Source organism: Suricata suricatta, chromosome 11 (genome assembly GCF_006229205.1).
Source record: "Suricata suricatta isolate VVHF042 chromosome 11, meerkat_22Aug2017_6uvM2_HiC, whole genome shotgun sequence".
In the NCBI taxonomy this organism is placed as follows: Eukaryota; Metazoa; Chordata; class Mammalia; order Carnivora; family Herpestidae; genus Suricata; species Suricata suricatta.
The window spans coordinates 55,635,886-55,656,007 of record NC_043710.1 but is presented as its reverse complement, the minus strand read 5'-3'; the positions used below and the strand labels follow the sequence as shown (position 1 = coordinate 55,656,007).

General features: G+C 37.6%; 1 protein-coding gene across 2 annotated transcripts in view; it reads left to right on the top strand.

The window, feature by feature from the left end:
- The window catches only part of C2CD3 (C2 domain containing 3 centriole elongation regulator), a 140,624-nt gene that overhangs the window by 41,955 nt on the left and 78,547 nt on the right, over positions 1-20,122 (top strand). For both annotated transcript variants that reach the window (XM_029956599.1, XM_029956600.1), the window contains 8 exons: positions 1,370-1,521; positions 2,737-2,943; positions 3,582-3,694; positions 9,733-9,851; positions 11,692-11,814; positions 14,570-15,064; positions 17,714-17,865; positions 19,664-19,910. In XM_029956599.1, the coding sequence (XP_029812459.1) occupies positions 1,370-1,521; positions 2,737-2,943; positions 3,582-3,694; positions 9,733-9,851; positions 11,692-11,814; positions 14,570-15,064; positions 17,714-17,865; positions 19,664-19,910 (1,608 nt within the window). The remainder of the gene's footprint in view (positions 1-1,369; positions 1,522-2,736; positions 2,944-3,581; positions 3,695-9,732; positions 9,852-11,691; positions 11,815-14,569; positions 15,065-17,713; positions 17,866-19,663; positions 19,911-20,122) is intronic.

Genomic DNA, 20,122 nt, shown 5'->3' with positions numbered 1-20,122 from the left:
TTGAAAATCAACTGATCACCTCTCTGAAGAAACCATCCTAGATTTCCCCAAGCAGAATTTATTACCTGAAAGTCCACAGGATCTTGCACAGCCCATATGATATAAGACAGTTCTTCATGAACAAGAACATATATGCGTTATCTTTGTATTACCAGTACACAAACGCCTGATGAATTTTGAGTACTCAATAGGTACTTAGTGAGTAAATGAGTGAGTGCATGAATGACACTAGGTAATCCCCATGCTATTTGAACAAAATAATTTAGAAAAGATTTGTTGATGGAAAGGAGTAAACCAGTAATGCAGTAGAAAGACAAACGAGTAATGATAATGCTCACGGCCTTCCCCGGGGTCAGTGTTTGATGTTCTTAATAGTGAGTAACATCCACAGCTTAGAATTCAGCATTATTAGCCTGTGGTTTTGGTTCGTAAAATTCTTAGTTTTTGAACAATCTGGTTTATATTTAATTCTGATTTCCTTCAGGCCATTGGACCCTTTTAGATTTTGAATGCCTTGGCTATAACCATTTTTAAAAGATGCCACTTAATAAAGAAAAGCCTAAGAGTAAAAAGCTTTGTAATTTCACCTTGAAAATGTTGTTCTTTATCCTTGAAGGATGTTCTTATCATGCTTATTTAACTATTAATTTGTTACCCTTGTCACAGGTCAATACAATTTACACCCTGAAATACTGACAAAAGGGAGGTGGAGGTGATAAACTTAAAATGACATTGGATACATTCTGCATTTATATTGATAAGTTTTTTTTAATTTGGAGCCACTAAGTTTACCACTGTCTTCTCTCTTTATTTTTCATTTTGTGATATAAAGGGCTGATCAGTCAATTGTGATAGCTCCTTTTTCTACAAATTTAATTACAGGGGGCTTTGCAACTGGCTCCTCCATTAAGAGAATTTGTGATATAATGAACGGTCGTTTTAGCAAGATTGAGAATAGAATGAATCACTAGTAGTATGAAATGTTGAAAAAAGGTTGAGTCTTCGCATTCATATAGGTACATGACATTGTACAATTTTGCCTCAAATTGTGGTAGAAATATAGGCTTTGGAATCTACCTTTGGTACGAGATGCATAATAGGCAATAAATAAGTAGTGATTGTTGTTATTGAGAATTTGAAAGAAGAATCTATTTTCATTTATTTTCTTTGAGCTGAACTTGTAGATTATTTTTATATACTAAGAGAAATATGGGATTATCTCCCTGGCATTAGTTATCTCTTTAAAAGGCTTACATAGATGCAGAGAAGAATTTGATTACTTGTAGAGAATGCTTTCATTACCACTCTCCCTAAAGCAGTTTGGTTTTTTTTTTTTTAGTGCCTCTCTTTTTTCTTCTTCCACCCATAGAAATCGGATTCTAGCATCAGTGATTCCTCCAGTGAAGATGATATTGTCTCTTCTAAAAAAATGAAGCAGTCAAAGGCTCTTGCTATATCTCCCAAGGATCTGGAGTCAAATGATCTTAAGTCAAAGAAGAGGGCAGTGGGGAAGAAAAATAGGTGAGCCTCTCCATTAATGCTTGTCTAGAAACAAAAGCAAGGTAAGGTATTTTCACAAGATCTCCTAAAGTAAATGACTTGTATTTCCCCAACACTATCATATTGGTTAAGCGAGTTACAATAATTTATTAAATATTACAGTCCTTAGAAGTGTAATAATATAGGGCACTCAGTCAGTTGAGTGTCCAAGTCTTGATTTTGACTCAACTCCTGATCCCGGGGTCATGGGCATGAGCCCCACATAGGGATCCATGCTGAGCATGGAGTCTGATTGGGGTTCTCTCTCTTTCCCTCTCTCCCTCCCTCCCTCCTTGTGCTCCCTCCATGCTTGTGCTCTCTCTCTAAAAAAAAAATTTTTTTTTAAGTTTAAGTTAATATGAAAATACAATAAAATGAGTAAGGGAGAAAGCAGAATTCTGGGTTAAATATGTGCTATACTATGTTAAAGTAGTGGGTAACTGAGGTAATGTCTGTATTTCTTATAGAAAATCTAATTCTGTCACATCAGTTTTTCTACTTGTGTAGAGATGAATCTTTAGATTATGAGAATGTTTGGGGCACCTGGGTGGCTCAGTCAGTTAAGCCTCCGAGTTCAGCTCAGGTCAGATCTCACATTTGTGGGTTCGAGCCCTGCGTCAGGCTCTGTCTGACAGCTGGCTCAGAGCCTGGAGTCTGTTTCTGGTTCTGTGTCTCCTTCTCTCTCTGCCCCTCCCCCTCTCATGCTTTGTCTCTCTCTGTATCAAAAATAAATTAAAAACATTTAAAAAATTTAGATTATGAGAATGTTTGAGTTGGTTTTTTGTTTTTTTTGTTTTTGTTTTTGTTTTTTTTTGAGAGGGTGTATGTGCAGGAGAGGGGCAGAGAGAGAGGGGGACAGAGGATCTAAAGCAGGCTCTGTGCTGACAGCACCGAGTCCGATGCAGGGCTCAAACTCACAAACTGGGAGATCATGACCTGAACTGAAGTTGGATGCTCAACTGACTGAGCCACTCAGGTGCCCTGATTATAAGAATGTTTTTTACATTTTTATAATTTTCTTTCACTGTGGATTAGGATCAGAATTGTGGTGATTAAAGTCATTTCTCAATCTTTGATAACTTTGTGAATTAAGATATTTGCTGCCCTTCCTCTTTCATTTTCTTGTCTGTGCAAACTAGATTATTTCATGTTGGGCCTCAGACTGTCTGTTTCACTGTCTGTTTGAACTCCTTGCAGAAATTTGGTTGAACAACAGAGGTCAGAAACTCCAGAAGGTGCCCAAATGATGACACTAAGTGTGGACAGACTGACCCTTTTGGGTAGAACACATTCCGTCAGAATTATCATCGAAACAATGAGAGTCCCTCCAGATAGTCCTCAGATGACCTCTGGTAAAAAAAGCTTTTCTGGGAGACCACCAAAGCTGACAGCAACAACAAAGCAGTACGTCTCTAATAAGGAAAAGCTAAATTTGACATTTCTGGAAAGTGTGCCTGATGATAATGATAAATAATTGTATAACATTTTATTATTTAAAAGTGCTTTCATTTGAATCATTCAGTCAACAAAAATATAACAAATGCCTCATTAGGTTTTGGTCATGGTATTAGGTAAGTATGAGAATAAAGGAAACTAAGACCCAGACTCTGTTGTTACATACTTTATAGTCAGAAGAGACACACATTTAAATGGCTATCTGTATAACATAGGGCTATAGGAGCAAAAATAGGTGTTTTATATTAAAAGTGCTGTGGAAAATTTGTAGACTTACTGTGATCATTTTCCGACATATACAAAAGTCAAATCATTATGCTATATGACTAAAACTGATATCATGTTATATGTCAATTATGTGTCAGTGATTGATAGATTGAGTGAGTGAGCGAGCAAGCAAGCAAACTATAGGAGCATAGGAAGTTCTGCTTGACAGGACTAGTTTGAAGACTTTGAAGACAAGAGATAGGGCCTCTGAGGATCTGAGGTGCTGAAAATAGGACCTTGAAAGATATATAGGATTGGTCAGACAGTAAATACATTTATTATTTGGTTTATGTTTTAATTACTTTTTTTGGTTTTTTTAGCACCTTCTTTGTGGAATATCACTTTCCTGTGGGCTTTTCTAAAGGTGGATTGGGAAAAACAGCTTTGATTACTGAGGTCGTTCGACTTGCCTCCAGTAAAATTACAGACGGAAGTAAGAGACTTTTTTTCTGGATATTTTGGCTGTGGAAGAATTTTTCAATCCCTAAATACTCATCTGACTTTCATAGTACTGTAGAATCTTAGAGTTAGAAAGTATTTTGATGTGAATCTACTCTAATTCCTTTATTTTATAAGTGAGGAGACTGGCCCAGAGGTGCTAGGACTATCCTGATGCAAGGCAGGAAATCAGTAACATACCTGAGACTAGAATGCAGAACTCTTGATGCTTAGAGCATGTATGTTCAACTATTGCCATTTTTCTTCTATTCTGTCGTGTTCCCTCACTCAGCCCCACGTTGGGGTGTCACTTGTCTGGCCCCCCTACCCCCCCCCCAGGCCAGCGGGGCGGTAAATCCTTGCAGGTCCGTTCCTGAGGGAGGGAGAGAGAGAGAGTAGGGCAGGAAGGGGAGCACAGAGAGTGAGGCAAGACAAGCGATTCTGATCAAGCCCCCGTTTATTAAGAAAATAATCCACCTATATAGGATTTCGGGCGGGAAACTGACCCAGGTTGGTTGCCAGGTAACAGAGTCAAATGATTATTAGAAAAAGGGGAAACCGAAACTGAAACTCCGAACATAGCATCAAAAGGAGAGCCCAGACTTTTGTCTGCAATACTGGGCAGGGGAAGATTAGCGCTGCATAAACCTGAATGCAGTTGATCTTTTGTTCATTTTGGCTTTTCTCGTCTGGCCCAGTATGACTGTCTCCGAATTCTGGACCAGGAAATGCACTCTCCTAGCCTCCAGATGTAAATCTTGGTTTTTTGGTCACTCCCTGGAGAGCGATATATCCTTGCCTGAGGCGGCCAAAACTCGGCAGCTCCCAACACTATTCTTTATTTTTAAAAATATTTTAGTATTTATTTTTGAGGGAGAGAGAGGCAGAATGTGAGTGGGGGAGAAGCAGAAAGAGAGGGAGACACAGAATCAAAAACAGGCTCCAGGCTCTGAGCTGTCAGCACTGAGCCTGACACAGGGCTGAAACCCCCGAACCACGAGATCATGACCTGAGCCAAAGTTGGATGCTTAACCGACTGAGCCACCCAGGTGCCCCTCTTTTATTCCCCTTTTTAAAACAGCTTTATTAAGATACAATCACATACTATACAGTTTAACTGTTTGAAGTTTTCATTGAACCTACAGAAGAATTCAGTCATTTTTATTAATTTCAAAATGTTGTGTGACCTTAATTTAGAACATATGCATCCCTTCAAAAGAAATTCCTTATTCATTAGCATTCATCCTCATTTTCCTGTCTCCACCTCCACCTGCAATAAGCAACCCCTTATCTATTTTTTGTCTATGATTTTACTGACTCTGGACATTTCACATAAATGGAATCATACAATATGTGATTTTTGTAACTGGCTTTTTTGACTTACCATAATATTTTCCAGTTTGATCTATTTTATGGCATGTTTCAGTATCTTGCTCCTTTTTATTGCTAAATAATATTTAGTTGTATGGCTCTGCCACATTTGGTTATCCATTCATCAGCTGATGGGTATTTGGGTTCTGCTTTTTGGCTATTGTGGCTAATGTTATTATGAATATTAGTGTACATGTTTTTGTGTGGGTATGTTTTCCTTTCCCTTGGGTGTGTACCTAACAGTGGAATTGCTGGGTCATATGATAACTGTATGTTTTTAACTTTCTGAAGAACTGCCAACGGTCGTGCCACCATTTTACATTCTCAGCAGCTGTCTGTGGAGGGTTCCAGTTCTCCACATCCTCACCAACACTTGTTGTCTTTCATTATTTTTTTCTTTAGCCATCTTAGAGGTTATGAAGTAGTATCTCACTGTGGCTGTTGTTGTTGTTTAATTATTTATTTATTTATTTATTTATTTATTTATTTTGAGAGAGAGAGAGAGAGAGAGAGAGGGAGAGAGAGAATCCTAAGCAGACTCTGTGCTGTCAGCGCAGAGCCCAACACAGGGCACGATCCCACAGACTGTGAGAACATGATGTGAGCTGAAATCAAGAGTGAGACACTTAACTCACTGAGCCACCCAGGTGTCCCTCACTGGGGTTTTGGTTTCATATACTTACTGTCCATTTGTTTATCTTGGAGAAATATCTGTTGCAGTCCTTTGACTATTTTAAGTTTTTGTTACTGGGTTGTAAGAATTCTTTATACATTCTGGATATAAGATCCTTATGAGTTACATATTTGGGATATCAGACCCTTATGAGAGCTATGATTTTCAAATATCTTCTTTCTAAAAAGTATCCTTTCACTTTATAAAAAGTATCACTTATAGCACAAAAGTCTTAACTTTTACTGTAGTCCAGTATAGTTTTCCTTTTCTTGCATGTACTTTTGATATTTTTTTCCTTAAGTATTATTAATACAAAAAAGTAAAAGGATAATATAAACCTTTATGTTCATGTCACCCAAAGTTCTATAACTTTCTAACAGCTTTTGTGAATATCTTTGCCTTGATTATCCAGTTTAACCCATGAGTAGTTCATCAGTGTGGAATTCCTTCTCTGGGAGGTAATTTGAGAAGTAAAAGATATCCTAACTCTCCTATACATTTAATGACTTTCCTATATAGCATGGTAACATTGGATTTTTAAATTTTTATTTTGCTTTGTTTTATTTATATTTAATGTTTATTTATTTATTTTGAGAGAGAAAGATAATGTGAGCAGGGGAGAGGCAGAGAGAGAGGGAAAGAGAACTCCAAGCAGGCTCCACACTGTCAGCACAGAGCCCAACATGGGCTTGAACTCAAGAATCATGAGATCATGACCTAAACTGAAATCAAGGTTCAGACACTTAACTGACTGAGCCACCCAGGAGCCCCTGTTTATTATTTTAACTAGATATAATCCATTCACTTGGTTCAAAATCTTTGTAGGCAGTGGCGTAAATTTATCTCATTCCTAAGATATTTTATCCATATATGAGCAAAAATATGTTTATCCTTTATTGGCCTCCCATTTTTACCCAAGGATTAGCATACCATATGCATGGTTCTGCACCTTGTCTTTAACGGTGTATCTTAGTAGTTTTTTCATCCGTATTTCCAGTCCTTTTTGGTTAATAATATTCCATTGTATGCATATGCCATAATTTAAACACCCCTTATTGTGGGCCACCTGGGTGGCTCAGTCACTTGAGCGTCCAACGTTAGCTCAGATCATAATCTCATGGTTCATGGGTTTGATCCATGAGATTGGGTTCTCTGCTGTCTATGCAGATCCCACTTTGGATCCTCTGTCTCCCCCCCTACCCCGTACATCCTCCACTTGTACTCTCTCTCAAAAATAAATAAACAGAAAAAAATAAACATGCCTTACTGATTAGCATATCAATATTTAAGTTGTTTTCAGTCTTACTGTTAAAAATGGTATCTCAGTAGAATAATTTTGTACATGCATCATTTCTCATTTGATGTGAGTATATCCAGCACAAACATTAAAAATACTTACACTTAAAAACAGCACTTAAAGTAATTTAACTTATTTTTTACTAGTTAATGTTGACTTTACTTTCCCCATCACCTTAAAGGGAGAATTCGGGCATTTAAATTTTTTCATACTTTACTTCCTGGCTGAGTGCTTAAATTATTGACAGCAACAGAAACTGCTCTGGAGGTTTGTTCAGAGCATTCAGAAATGCGTAATTGATCCTGCTGGCTGGCAGTTTGTTTGAGGAACTTTAGTATGTTTAAAACTTACCAAACCCCTACACGCAGGGGAAAGTGTTGGATCGCTTTCTCAGGTCTTCCCCTCTATCTCTCTCTAACCTGTGTGACATTTGGTGAGTTTCTTAAACTTTCTCTGAACCTCAGTTTCCGCATCTATAAAATTGATGTACAACAAGGACACATGAGTTTCATTTAACGTAGTACCTGCAAAACAAGGACACAGGGAGTGATAGACAGTCAGATGGGAAAATGAGAATAAAAGCATTAAACTCTAAAATAATAACATAGTAACTAACAGTAATAGTAACTAACAGTAGCTCACATTTATGGGATACTCAACTACATGCCAAGAACTCAACTCAGTGTTTTATATACATTAGCCATTTAACTGATTTTCGTTAAAAAAAAAAAAACCCTCAGTCCTTTATGACTGTCTCATAATCACGTATCTTGTCTAAGATCATATAACTGGTTTATTGGTGAACTAGAATTAGAACCTAGAACATTTTTTTATTCCAAGTCCTGTGCTCTTAGTCTGTATTGCTTTTCAGTTATTGCTATCATTATTGTTGGCCACAGTGATTGAGTTCTCCCCATGTCCTTCTGAGAAAGATCATATTGTAAGTGTGGAATAAGCATCAAACCAGGAATTAGAAGACAGAATTCTAGTTCTGTTTATACCACACACTAATTGTATGACCTTAGGCAAATCACTTTTTTTCATCTGTGTGCCTCTCTCAACAATAATATGAATTAGACTGGGTATTTTCAAGATAACCGTCCAATGCTTATTTTCCACCCTTCCAGATTTTAAAAAGTAACTTCTCTGGGACATTGTTTAGCAATTCATTTACATGATTCATTTTTCCATTGTTACCTTAACTCACTTTTTATGGTGGTAAAAACAAAAACATGAGCTTTAGAAACAGAATCACGATAATATAGTGCTAAAAATTTAGTACCTAGATGGTGAGGAAAAATCTGAGTGAAATAGTTTTGTTTGTACAAAAAATATTCTTCAGTATCCACAGTGCTTTTTCACCTCTTACCTCAGTCCTTTCAGCACACTGATGAGGTGTAGGTATTGTCTTACTTCCCTTCCCTGGCTGATGAGGGGAACTGTCTAGTGGGTATTGGGCTTCCTGGGCCCAGACCTTTTGTTTGCAGTTCCTATGTGAATTCAGATTAGAAGACCCAGATCTATCTATGAGTACCAAGAGAAGTATACAGTCAAGCATTAAGGTGGAAAAGATGAGGGTGGCTCAGTTGGTCGAGGGTCTGACTTTTGATTTTGGATTAGGTCATTGATCTCACAGTGCTGAGATCTGCACTGACAGTGCTGAGCCTGCTTGGGATTCTCTCTCTCTCTCTGCCCCTCCCCAACTTGCACAATGTGCACCCTCTCTCCAAAAAACAAAAAAAAGGCCTTAAAAATTTTTTGTTAAGAATATATTAAAAAAAAAAAAAAGTTAAAAGATTGCAAAGATGAATAAAATTAATCAGTAGACCAAAATGAGCAGTTTGAATGAATACCAGAGATAGCGAGTCTCTCTGCACCTGAGCCTTTGTAAGGGTTTTCCAGGTCCATTTTAAGAGTATAGAAGTGAATAAACAGGAAGATCATTTTACAGGTGGTAAATTATGGCTGAGGTGATCACTAGCAAGTAACAGAACGGGAGCTGGAATTTATATTCTTTGATTCTAATCCCAGATTCCTTTTTTTTTTTTTATCTGTTGAAACCCCATACCAGTGAGCACAGACTCAAATACTAACACTACATTATCCTGTTTACAGTTGTTATTACAGCAAAAACCCCTTCCCTTCCGTCTAAGAGACGGCTTTACCCTGCCTAACCCTGCTGAGTAAGATCAGTACCTGGTACCTTGTGTGAATATGATAGTAGGAGTCCCCTCCCCTAGTCTTCAGCCAGAATATAAACTTATTTTTGTTGTTATAGTTTTTTATTCAATTCTCTTCATTTATCCCTCATTGTGCCACCTCCAGCCCACCCCCTTCTTTTGTTATACTACCTACCAACTTGTTTTTTAAAAACAGTAAGTCATACTACCTTACACCCAGTGAAGTTATCTTTTTTCACATTCCGTGCTCATGTCCTTGACATTAACTTCTCATACCAAAACTAGAGCAACATAGCACTGATTATCTTCCATGTGCCATACCCAAAATTTTCTCTTTGTATCTGCTCCTTAAATCTCTATGACCTTAACACTTTTATGACATTACACAGACTAGATTTCTGAAAAAGATTTTAGTTAGATCAAAAGGGAAGGTGGGTGGTGTCACAGCATGGACTGATGATGGCTCTAGTTGGATAGCTGACATGTGCTTATGTGTTTGGTTCTCCTTACAGTGGTGAAATTCCAGCAGCGATCTGTGTTTCCAGTACAGTTTGGTGGCCCAATGATAGAACACTGGTGGAATTCCAACCTCACTTTCCAAATTTACACTAAGAAAAACCCACAGAAAAAGGTATCTTAAGTGATTTTGACCTTTGCCTTACCATTTATACTAGGGAATTAGAGCATACTTAAATTATATGCCTACCTAAACTAGGAATTTCTCCAGGGTCAAACAGCACTAATGCTTATTATTACTTCTAATTTCTGTTTACTATTTATTAGAAGCCATATAGGCTAAAAGCACCACACAAACACACTATCAAATTTAACCATTACAATTCTGTGAATTAGGTACATTATTATCTTTATTTTACAGACAAACTGAGATTTACTGAAGTAATGTGTCTAAGATCACCCAAGCTAATAAAAGACAAAGCCAGGCAGAAGTCGATCTCAAGTTTTCTGACTTCAGATCCTAAATTTTTAGCCTTTTCACTGTATTCCCTGCTTACAGAGAGGTGACTACTTGGATTTATATAGGTTATTAGCCTTAATTGAAGACTCTATTTCCTAGTTCTAGGCAGAACATGTAGAGGTCCAAGATGATATAATGTGGATAGCAGTTTTGATCAGCTTATTCCAAGTTAATAAAATCCACTGGCAGTTGGCACAACATACATCAATAAACTATGTCATGAGCAGTTTTTAGTAAAACAGTAGCCTTTCTAATCTTTGACTTTCTTTTTGGTGTGGATCACATGAGGAATGTAGCTTGAGGTTTGTTTGTTTTTTCAGAGGATATAAATAATACAAATTCTTTTTGGCAAATATACCGAAATAGGAAAGAGGTATAAAAACACATAATTCGACAACCTCAAGACAACCTCTATAAACATTTCAGTTTATATTTATATTGAATCATCTAGCTAATGACTTTTTTCTATTAAAAGAATTGTACATGTGTTTTGCAGAGAATTTGAAAAATATTTTTGAAAAGCAAAAATTTTATCTGTAATCCCATCACCGAGGAATAACTATTGTTAATATTTATGTTTTTCCTTTGCTTTTGTTAACTAAATACAATACATGTGTAAATCTTTGGCAGTATTAGGATAACTTTGTATACAGTTTTTATCCTGTTTACTAACATTATCTTTATAAATATTTAAAAATTTACTATCTCTAACTTAAAACCCTATTTTTACCAAACATCACAACAAATATTGGTTGTGTTATTTCAGACTTTTTGTAAACATCATTTTAATGGCCACATATTATTGCATTGTAGTAATGTGGTCTATAATTAATAATTCTTTATTATTTGACCTCTAGTTATAATTGTTAATTTTTAAGATATCTAAATATTTAAGATATATTTGTGTATACGATTTTTTTATGGGTTTAATATTTCTTTAGTATAAATTCCCAGAAGTGCAATTACTGGGCTAAAGAGTAAATATTTAAGGGGTGCGTGAGTGGTTCAGTTAGTTGAATGTGTCTGCTTCTTGATTTTGTCTCAGGTCATGATCTCCCAGTTGATGAGATGGAGTCCTGCATTAGGCTCTGAACTGACAGTGCAGAGCCTGCTTGGGGTTAAGTTTTATAATTTTTCTAGTTTAATGGCAAAATTTTATATCATCTGAATTTTAGTTTTTATTTTTATTAGTGAAGTTGAAAACTTTGTGTAAAGAATTAACCCTTAAAAATAAAAAAGATAATCTTCCAAACTCTTGGTGGCTTATGAAACCCTCTATAATCTTCCAGGGAGAACTAATAAAGCCAGAATAGGAACCAAAATATGAAAGAAAATAGATTCCCACTTAACGTTGCCTCTGTCAAATAGTTAAGCTATTTATTTACTTCACAAAGCATGGGTTCTCTTCTAAGCTGTCCTGTGCTGTCACTTCAGTTAAAATCTCCCGTGGCTTGTCTTTATTTACTAACCTAAAATTTTTCTTTCCTTCTCTCAGCCAGAAGTCATTGGATCTGCATCACTGCCTTTACGAAGTGTCATTCAATCTGAGTTGCTTTCTTTCAGTAACCAGCTGCCAGTGCAACAGGAAAATGACCAGACTCCATTTGGCCCCCTTAAGGTACATAGATAAACATTCAGGTAGTCAAGTATTTATAGAGCATGCATGACTGGCTAGCACTGAGCAAGAAAATCAGGGCCTCTCCTCTTACAGCTTCTTTAAAATAGGGCAGCAGAATTACTGAAGGAAATGAACAGTATGATGTGATAGTGAATACCTGGCAAGAAATAGGCAATGGTGGTCAGAGAAGGTCTCTCTGAGTAACATTTTAGGTAAGATTTGAAGGAGAGGTAGAGTCCATCAAGTAAAAAGCAGGGGAAAGATCATTCTAGAGAAAGAGAATAAATTACGCAAAGGCCCTAAAGCAAGAATATTGCCATATAATAGTGAGCCAAGAAGGAGAATGGTAGAAAGTAAGATGGGACAGGCCATATCATTCAGAGTTTTGTAGGTCAGCATAAAGGATTTAGATTTTATCAGAAGAGCCAAGAAAGGACTTTGAAGCATGAGAAAGACATCTGATTGATTTTTTTTAAGTTTATTTATTTTGAGAAAGAGAGAAAGTGTGAGTCAGGGAGGGGCAGAAAGAGGGAATCCCAAGCAGCTCCTTGCTGTCAACACAGAGCCTGATGTGGGAGTCGAACCCACAAACCGTGAGATCATGACCTGAGCTGAAGTCGGAAGTTTAACAGACTGAACCACCCAGGTGCCCCTGATTTACATTTTTAAAAGATAACTGTGGACAATAGATTGTGAGGGGGTGGGGGGGGCAAGAAGAAAAATAGGGAGACTATTAAATTAGTCCAGAAAAGAGATAATTAGTGGCTTAGACTAGAGTAGTGACAGGAAACAAGGAGAGAAATGACTGAGTTTGTGGCCTGGTGGAATGAATTCTGATGTATAATTCATTGGAGAGAGGGTTCCTTTCTTGTATTAAGAAGCTATAGGATTTCTTAGGTAGCAGAATTTGAATGTATGGCTTCAGTATAGCCTTGTCTTACTGTCCTTGTGAGCTTTTGAAATCACAGCCATGGGCACCTGGATGGCTCAGTCAGTTAAACTTCTGACTTCGGTTCAGGTCATGATTTATGGTTCGTGAGTTTAGTCAAGCCCCATGTTGGGTTCTGTGCTGACAGCTGAGAGCCTGGAGCCTGCTTTGAATTCTGTGTGTCTCTCTCTCTTTGCCCCTGCCTCCCTGGCTTGTGCTCTTTCTCACACTGTTTCTCAAAAAATTTAAAACAAAATTTTTTTTAAATTATCACAGCCATACCTGTGACATTTCCATGGCTCTCCATTATCCAAAAGATAAAATACAGGGCTCACTTTATGGCACTAGCCTAATACTTGAAGCTTCCTTGCCAGAAGCCATATCAAACTATGTACAGAACCAATAAGGTATCATGCTGGTTCATACCTCCATGCTTTGAATCTTGATTTTCATGCTGCTGCCGCCTCTTGGAAGCCCTTTCTGTTTCCTTCCTTGTCTTCTTGATAATAAATACCAGTTTGTTTTAAGGACTGTGTGATTGTCATTCCAAAAAATTAATATCACATTACTCTTCCCCATCAAAGTTTTATTTTTGGTTTGCCTCGTTCATTCTGGACTGCAAGGTTAAAACCAGAACAGAGGAATTAATAGAACTGATGGACTGGAAATTGTTTCTGTCCTGGCTCTGTTGAGAGAAGTACTGTTGTAGGTAGATTGCTGTCCACATTCAATCGAGTGAAAAGAACTTGGCTGTGGTTTTCAATAAAGGGAACATGAAAGTCCCCTTTATCCCTAATAACTTCAAACTTAGAGAAAAATTGCAAAAATAGAACAAACTCACACACCCTTTACCTAGACTCACCAATTACTAACATTTGTCACATTTGCTTTATAATTATCTTTTGTCTCTCCCTTTCTCCCTGTCTTTTTCTCTGTGTGTCCCTGTGCACTCCTCCCCACACACGCACACACAATTTTTTTCTGAACTGTTTGAGAATATGCTATAGACATGCCTCCTTCCCCCCTAAATTCTTATATTTCCTAAGAACAAGGACATTACCATACAAAACACTGAATAAGTATAAAAATTAACATTGGTAATGTTTATAGTCCATATGCGAGTTTCACCAATTGTGCCAACACTTCCATTTAAAGAATTTTTTTTCCATTCCAGGATTATCCATTACATTTGTCATCTCTCTTTCATCTCCTTTAATGTAGAACAATTTTGCATCCCTTCTTTGTCTTTTACTACTTTGGTATATTTTTAAGTGCTTTAATTTGTATAATGTCCTCCACTCTGGTTTACCTGAATCACTTATTACTATAACGATTGTAACATGATGATTTTCTAACTTTTCAATTTCTTAAGTATTTACTTATTGCATTCTACTCTCCAGAAGAGTAGTCTGTTCTCCTGTATTTATATCAGTATAGACTCATGTTTTTTACATTATTCAGCAGGTTATACTCCTTTAGTATTATTGTTCATTTTGATGCTCACATTGTCCCCGATTTGAGCAGTGTGAGCTCCTTTGACTGAATTCTGTGTCCTTTCAATATGTCTCCATCTTTTTCTGAGCACATCCTTCTTTTCTGGCACAAGATGATATTCCAGGTTCAGCTTATATTGTTGACAAATCATCTGTCTAGATTTTCTTAATCCTGATAAGGTAATGTATATATAGTCTATTAGTGTTCTTACTATTATGGTATTTGAGAATGAGTTAATTATTTTCTAGTAATCTGATTTCCTCTAGCTCCAAAATTCTGATTTTTGATTTCAGAAAATATTCCCACTAACTCACTTCCTTTTGTGTTTTATAGGTAACTGTGGAGCTTGTTATAGATAACAATGATTTCACTGGTGTGAATACTAAATTAAGTAACAGCATCCAACATGGCCCACATTGTACTGTTACAAGTCCAGATAAGACATTATCAGAACCTGGTCAACGTGTTACCTGTACTAAAAATCCAGAGAACCCAAATCAAATTAATGAAGAAGTTGCAAAGAAAGTGCAGAATTTGGTACTCTCCAACCCAAAGTCACCAAGCCCTGTTGTGCCAAATCCTTCAACCTTCACGTCTGTGCCGGCCTCTCACAATTTAGCAAACCAGCCAGATGGGTCAACAAAAGAGAGTGCTTTGCTGTTGCATGTGTTGTTGATGGTACCAGATGGGAAAGATTTCATTACTGGAGAATCTGACAAACCTCTGCCATGCAATGTTTATTTAAATTGCAAACTTTTCAGCACAGAGGAAGTCACCAGATCTGTCATCGCATGGGGCACAACGCAACCAGTCTTTAACTTTTCTCAGGTAACTTTGTACATCTCTTAACCCCCTATATCCATTAAGGGCTGCATGAAGGAGGGAGACAAGTACTGTTCCCAAATCATAATTCCGTTATAAAGGAAACCTAGAATGTTGAGACTGGGGAAAACCTTTGTAATATCTGGCATGCAGATCCGTTCCCACTATGGAAAGGGAAGTGGACAAGACATTGTCAACATTTTAAAACTTTTTGTGTCTTTATTTCCTTCTATTCTGCCTCAGTTGATATCGTTTTCCACTGTTTCTTTTGTCTGAGTTCTGAATTCTATTCCTTTATCCTTCATCTAGAACTAAACTTTCCCCTTTCTTTTCTGTACCTCCAAACTTTTTCTTTTTTAATTTTTTCTCTCATTTATACCTCCACTTCTTTGAATACTTATCTGGCTTGATTTTTCTGTAGAATTTGATGCTGTTGGCTCAAATTATTTCTTTCTTGGGATGCCTAGGCAGCTCTGTTGGTTAAATGTCTATGATTTTTGCTCAGTTCATGATCTTACAGTTTGTGAGGTTAAGCCCTATGTCAGGTTCTCTGCTGACAGCCCGGAGTCTACTTGATATTCTCTGTCTCTCCCCATCTCTCTCTGCCCCTCCCCAGCTCATGCTCCCTTTCTCAAAATAAATTTAAAAAAAAAGTTTCCTTTCTTGATTTTTGTAACTCTGCTCTCTCATTTTCTTCCTGAATCAACAGCTGCTCTTTTTCCGTCTTTGGGCCAGTAGGAAAACTATGAAATGAGTGGTGACCCCAGCACTTGTTTCTCCCTTTTTTACCTTTATTATTGGTGCTCCTCTTCATTGCTCTATCCTTGGCACTCGTCTAAACCATCCCTCTTTTCCCATGGTCACTACTTATACTCTCATAGCTTCAGCTATTATTTTTATGGAGAGAGCTTCCAAATCTGTACTTCCATGTAGGCCAGAAATTCCTTCAAGTTTCTGATCTCTGTATCTAACTGCTGCTCATCATCCCCAGATGTCTCAAAATCACTTTACACTTGGCACCTAATGCACTGCCTGGCATATCAACAGGTATTTAATAAAGGTATATAAATGAAAGAAGGAATTCAAATGTGTCTGAATACGAATTTATTATTCCTTCCAAATCTGTTTCTCCATCTTCTATCTGCCCTAGTTCATATTGTAATCTACTCAGAAACCCGAGCAGAACCTGAAAGGTATCCTTGATTCTTTATTATATAATTATTCACCAAATCCAGTAGATGCTGCATATTTCATTATCTCCAGACTCAATCCTCTCACCCAACATCACTGCTATTACTTTTATTCAGGCCCTCTTTCTCATTCCAAATAGCCTTCAGTCTAGTCTGTTTCTGGTCTCTCCCTGTCTGTTCTTCTTTGTACCAATAGGAATGATCTTTCTTAAACACTAACCTGAATATTTTATTTCCCTGCTTTAAACTTCTCAGTGATTCCCCCTGGCCTTCAGGGTAGTTCAGATGTTTACTTTGGACTATAAGCCTATTTAACAACTGCCTGACTGTACTTCTCTGGTCTCGACTCCTGTCACTCTTCCCTTCACACTAGGTAGTCCAGCTATGCTCAGCTACTTGCAGTTTCCTAAATGTTCTTTTTCCCTACTCTGTGTACTTGTGTGTGCTTTTCCTCTGCCTTGCATTTCCTTCTCAGCCTTCATGACTCCTATTAGAGCTTTTTGTACTAGTTAACTTCTGCTTATCCTTAAGAATTAAAAAAAAAAAAGAATTTAGGGTTACTTTCTGCCAGCAGCTTTCTCTGAAATCTCCCCTTTGTAGGTTAGGTCGCTCTTTCACTTTGTTTGGTTTTGCAGAACAGAAATGTGCTCATGTGCTAATGTAATTGGAGGTTTTTAGATGGATACAAAAGTAGGTGTGTTCAGGTTCTGTGCCCTTCTGGTGTCTTCCTCTCATCTTGTCTTACATCATTATTGATTTCACCCTTTTCCCCTTCATGTTTTCTCTTGGTTTCCTCATGGGGCTTATCTCTCCTCTGCTGATGCAGTTATATTGCAGCTTAGGTCACTTCAAATTGGTGAGCCCTTGATTCTGCCATTAATGAAACAGACTCTCTCTTGGCTGCAGATCTCTGCTTCTCTTTGTGACTTCTTTTTCTCTTTCAGCTACCAGCTGGCTGGCCAATTCTCAAATAATTGAAAATCCAAATGAACAGTTGACTTGTAATTCACCATGACATGGATTGGACAGAGCTTTTTGCACTAGGCAATTCCATCCAAACCAGCGGGTTGGCTGCCCTTTGATTAGGTGCTCAACCCTTCTCTAGTCAGTAGCCATCTTGGTTTCAAAAACATCTATCTTTCTGCAGGGATTTGCAAATAGGTCATTTTGCCTTGCAAAGGCTTGGATGAGGCGGGCAGTCACAGTCATTGACAAGTCTGTGTCTTCAAAGCCTCATCTATATGGCCTTTGTCATCAGAGAACTCATACCATTTTGTATTTGGCCTTTAGTTGGTCTCTTACAACAGACTGGCTTATCTTGAGAATACATGATGGGTTTTATTTTAATGTCTTCGGTTCCTAGTACTGTACATTGCTTTCAGTTACTACTTGAATAAAAGTATAAATTTATCCTTTTTCTCAGATGTGGGTATTTGTTTTGTTTTTTGATTGTTCCTCTCCCCAGGTGATTCCTGTCTCTCTGTCTTCCAAATACCTGGAAAGGCTGAAGAACAATGTGATGGTAATTGAAACTTGGAACAAGGTGCGGAGCCCAGGACAGGACAAGTTGCTCGGGCTGGTGAAACTCCCCCTCCATCAGTTTTACATGTCATTCAGGTAAATAGGATCTTTTGAAATATTCTTTACTTTATATCTTTAACTTTGTTTGGACTGAAAAGGAATTCTTTGGGTTTGCAAACATGACTACTAGCCCAATAATACCTTGGAGGACTTTCCTCAGTGTCACCGCAGTGGCTGCTCTTTCTCCTATGTTAAAACAGTTTACAGATACTGCTTACCATGTTTCACGCCCTGTGCTAAGAACCTTTTATACATCAGGTCATTTAATCCTCACAACAGTTTTCTAAGGCAGATAACTTTTACTTCCCCTGTTTTACAGATGAGTTATCAGAGGCACAGAAGAGTTAAATAACTTGTTATATATATTGTAAGTAGTAGAAACAGGCTTAGAACCCAGAGAGTTCTACCGCTTCACCAAGAAACTCTACTACCAAAGGTTATCACCTCACAAAATTAATGGTTTATCTCTGTCACAAAAACATTAGCATTTGTTCCCATCAGCTAATTGCAAGATTTCTCTACCGAGTGTTGTCTTCTGGACCTTCCATGTAATCACTGTACCTTCCTTATCACCCAGTTGCATATTGACTTATCTGAAGGTTATTTCTGCCCTAACAACAGACTGTTAATTTTTTGTTTGGGTTCAAGGTGCTGATCTTTAATTATTTTAGCTCTGACTTCTCTCCTAAGAGCTTTCTCATGGTGCTGTGTTTTAAATGTTGTGTTTTACATTTTACAGAGAACACTTTGGTGAGCACTGTCTCATGTGAGCCTTTCTATAACCTCCAGAAGTATTATCATTATCCCCTTTTTACAAATGAGGAAATTTGTCGTTTGACTTATAAAAGTCAATCTCTCTGGCTTTCTTTTCATCATTTGTAAAATGAGGGCGATGATAGCCCCCTGTCTCCCTTGTGGCACAGTTGTGACAATCCAGTGAGAAAATAAATGGGTAAACCTTCTGTAAACAGTCAGATACTTATGATGATAGCATTGGAAAGCATGGTCAGGCTACGGAACGCTACTGGAATCATGCCCCTGTCAGCTGTAGGCTTTGGCTTTTTCCCCTTTTTTTACTTGTGATATTAGTGTGGTTTGGTATTTCCCTTCCCTTCTCATTTCATTACACCCCATTTGCTGAAAGAGCATAAAACAATCGTAGTTACCAGTTACTTAGCACTTACTGTGTACTAAGTATTGTAGTTGGTATTTTATATTTGTTAGCTTAGTCCTACCAGCCCTTTGATGGAAGTTTTGTTACCTGCATTTTTCAGAAGAGGAAACAGACTTAGAAATGTTAAATTGATTACTTAGAGTCATCCAACAAGTAAGTGGCAGAGCTAAGATTTAGCATGGTATGATGAGCATTTGGACTTTTTCTCATCTGTTAATAGTGGATAATATCAACCTTTGCAGTGTTGAAGGATCGTAGATGGAAGATGTTACTGGTAATACTATTCCAAATCTTACCTGCCAGACACCAAAGTCCATGCTTTTTCAGTCGATCACACTGCCTCCCTGTAAAATAGTGCAATTCAATAAGCTTGTACTGAGATTGTTCTCAATCCCAGATGCTGGGCTTGGGGTCATGATGATAACAGATAAATCAGACATATTCCCTGCCTTCAGATTGCTACATTTAGAACTTATTGCCCGATAATTTGTATTTCATGGGTTATGGTAGAATCATGTTTTTTCAGACCACTATTACTTTTCTAGCTATAGACCTATTTTTTAACAAACTGAGGAAATAAGTCAAGTAGGAAATGCTGCAGCAGCTCTGAGACATGATTGATGGTTATTATTTGTTCATTCATACTCTCTCTCCCTCTAGAGATCCCAAAATTACTCGCCTGCTGCTTGATGCTCAGTACCCAGTGGTTGCTGTTGACGGCTACATGCCTGTGATTGATGTGTTCTCAGGCCACCAAAATGGGAGTCTTCGTGTCTTTTTAGCCATGGGTTCTTCAGATCAGATAATGGCACTGCAAAGATTAAAGAATGAAGAAGGAACGCTTCCGCCCTTCAGCCCTAGGCCAGCCCATTTTCTGGACCAGCCATCTATAGCATCTGTTACTATGGTAGTTACTAAACACTTGATTATTTATAAAAACCATAATCTCATTTTAAGGTGTACAAAATGATGTTTTGATATATGTAACACTATGAAATGGTTACCATAATGAAGCCAACTGACGTTATCAGTCACCACCTTTTTGTGTGTGTGGTGAGAGCACTTGAGATCTATTCTCTTAGCAGATTTCATAATCTCATTTTATCTTGCGTGTTTAGT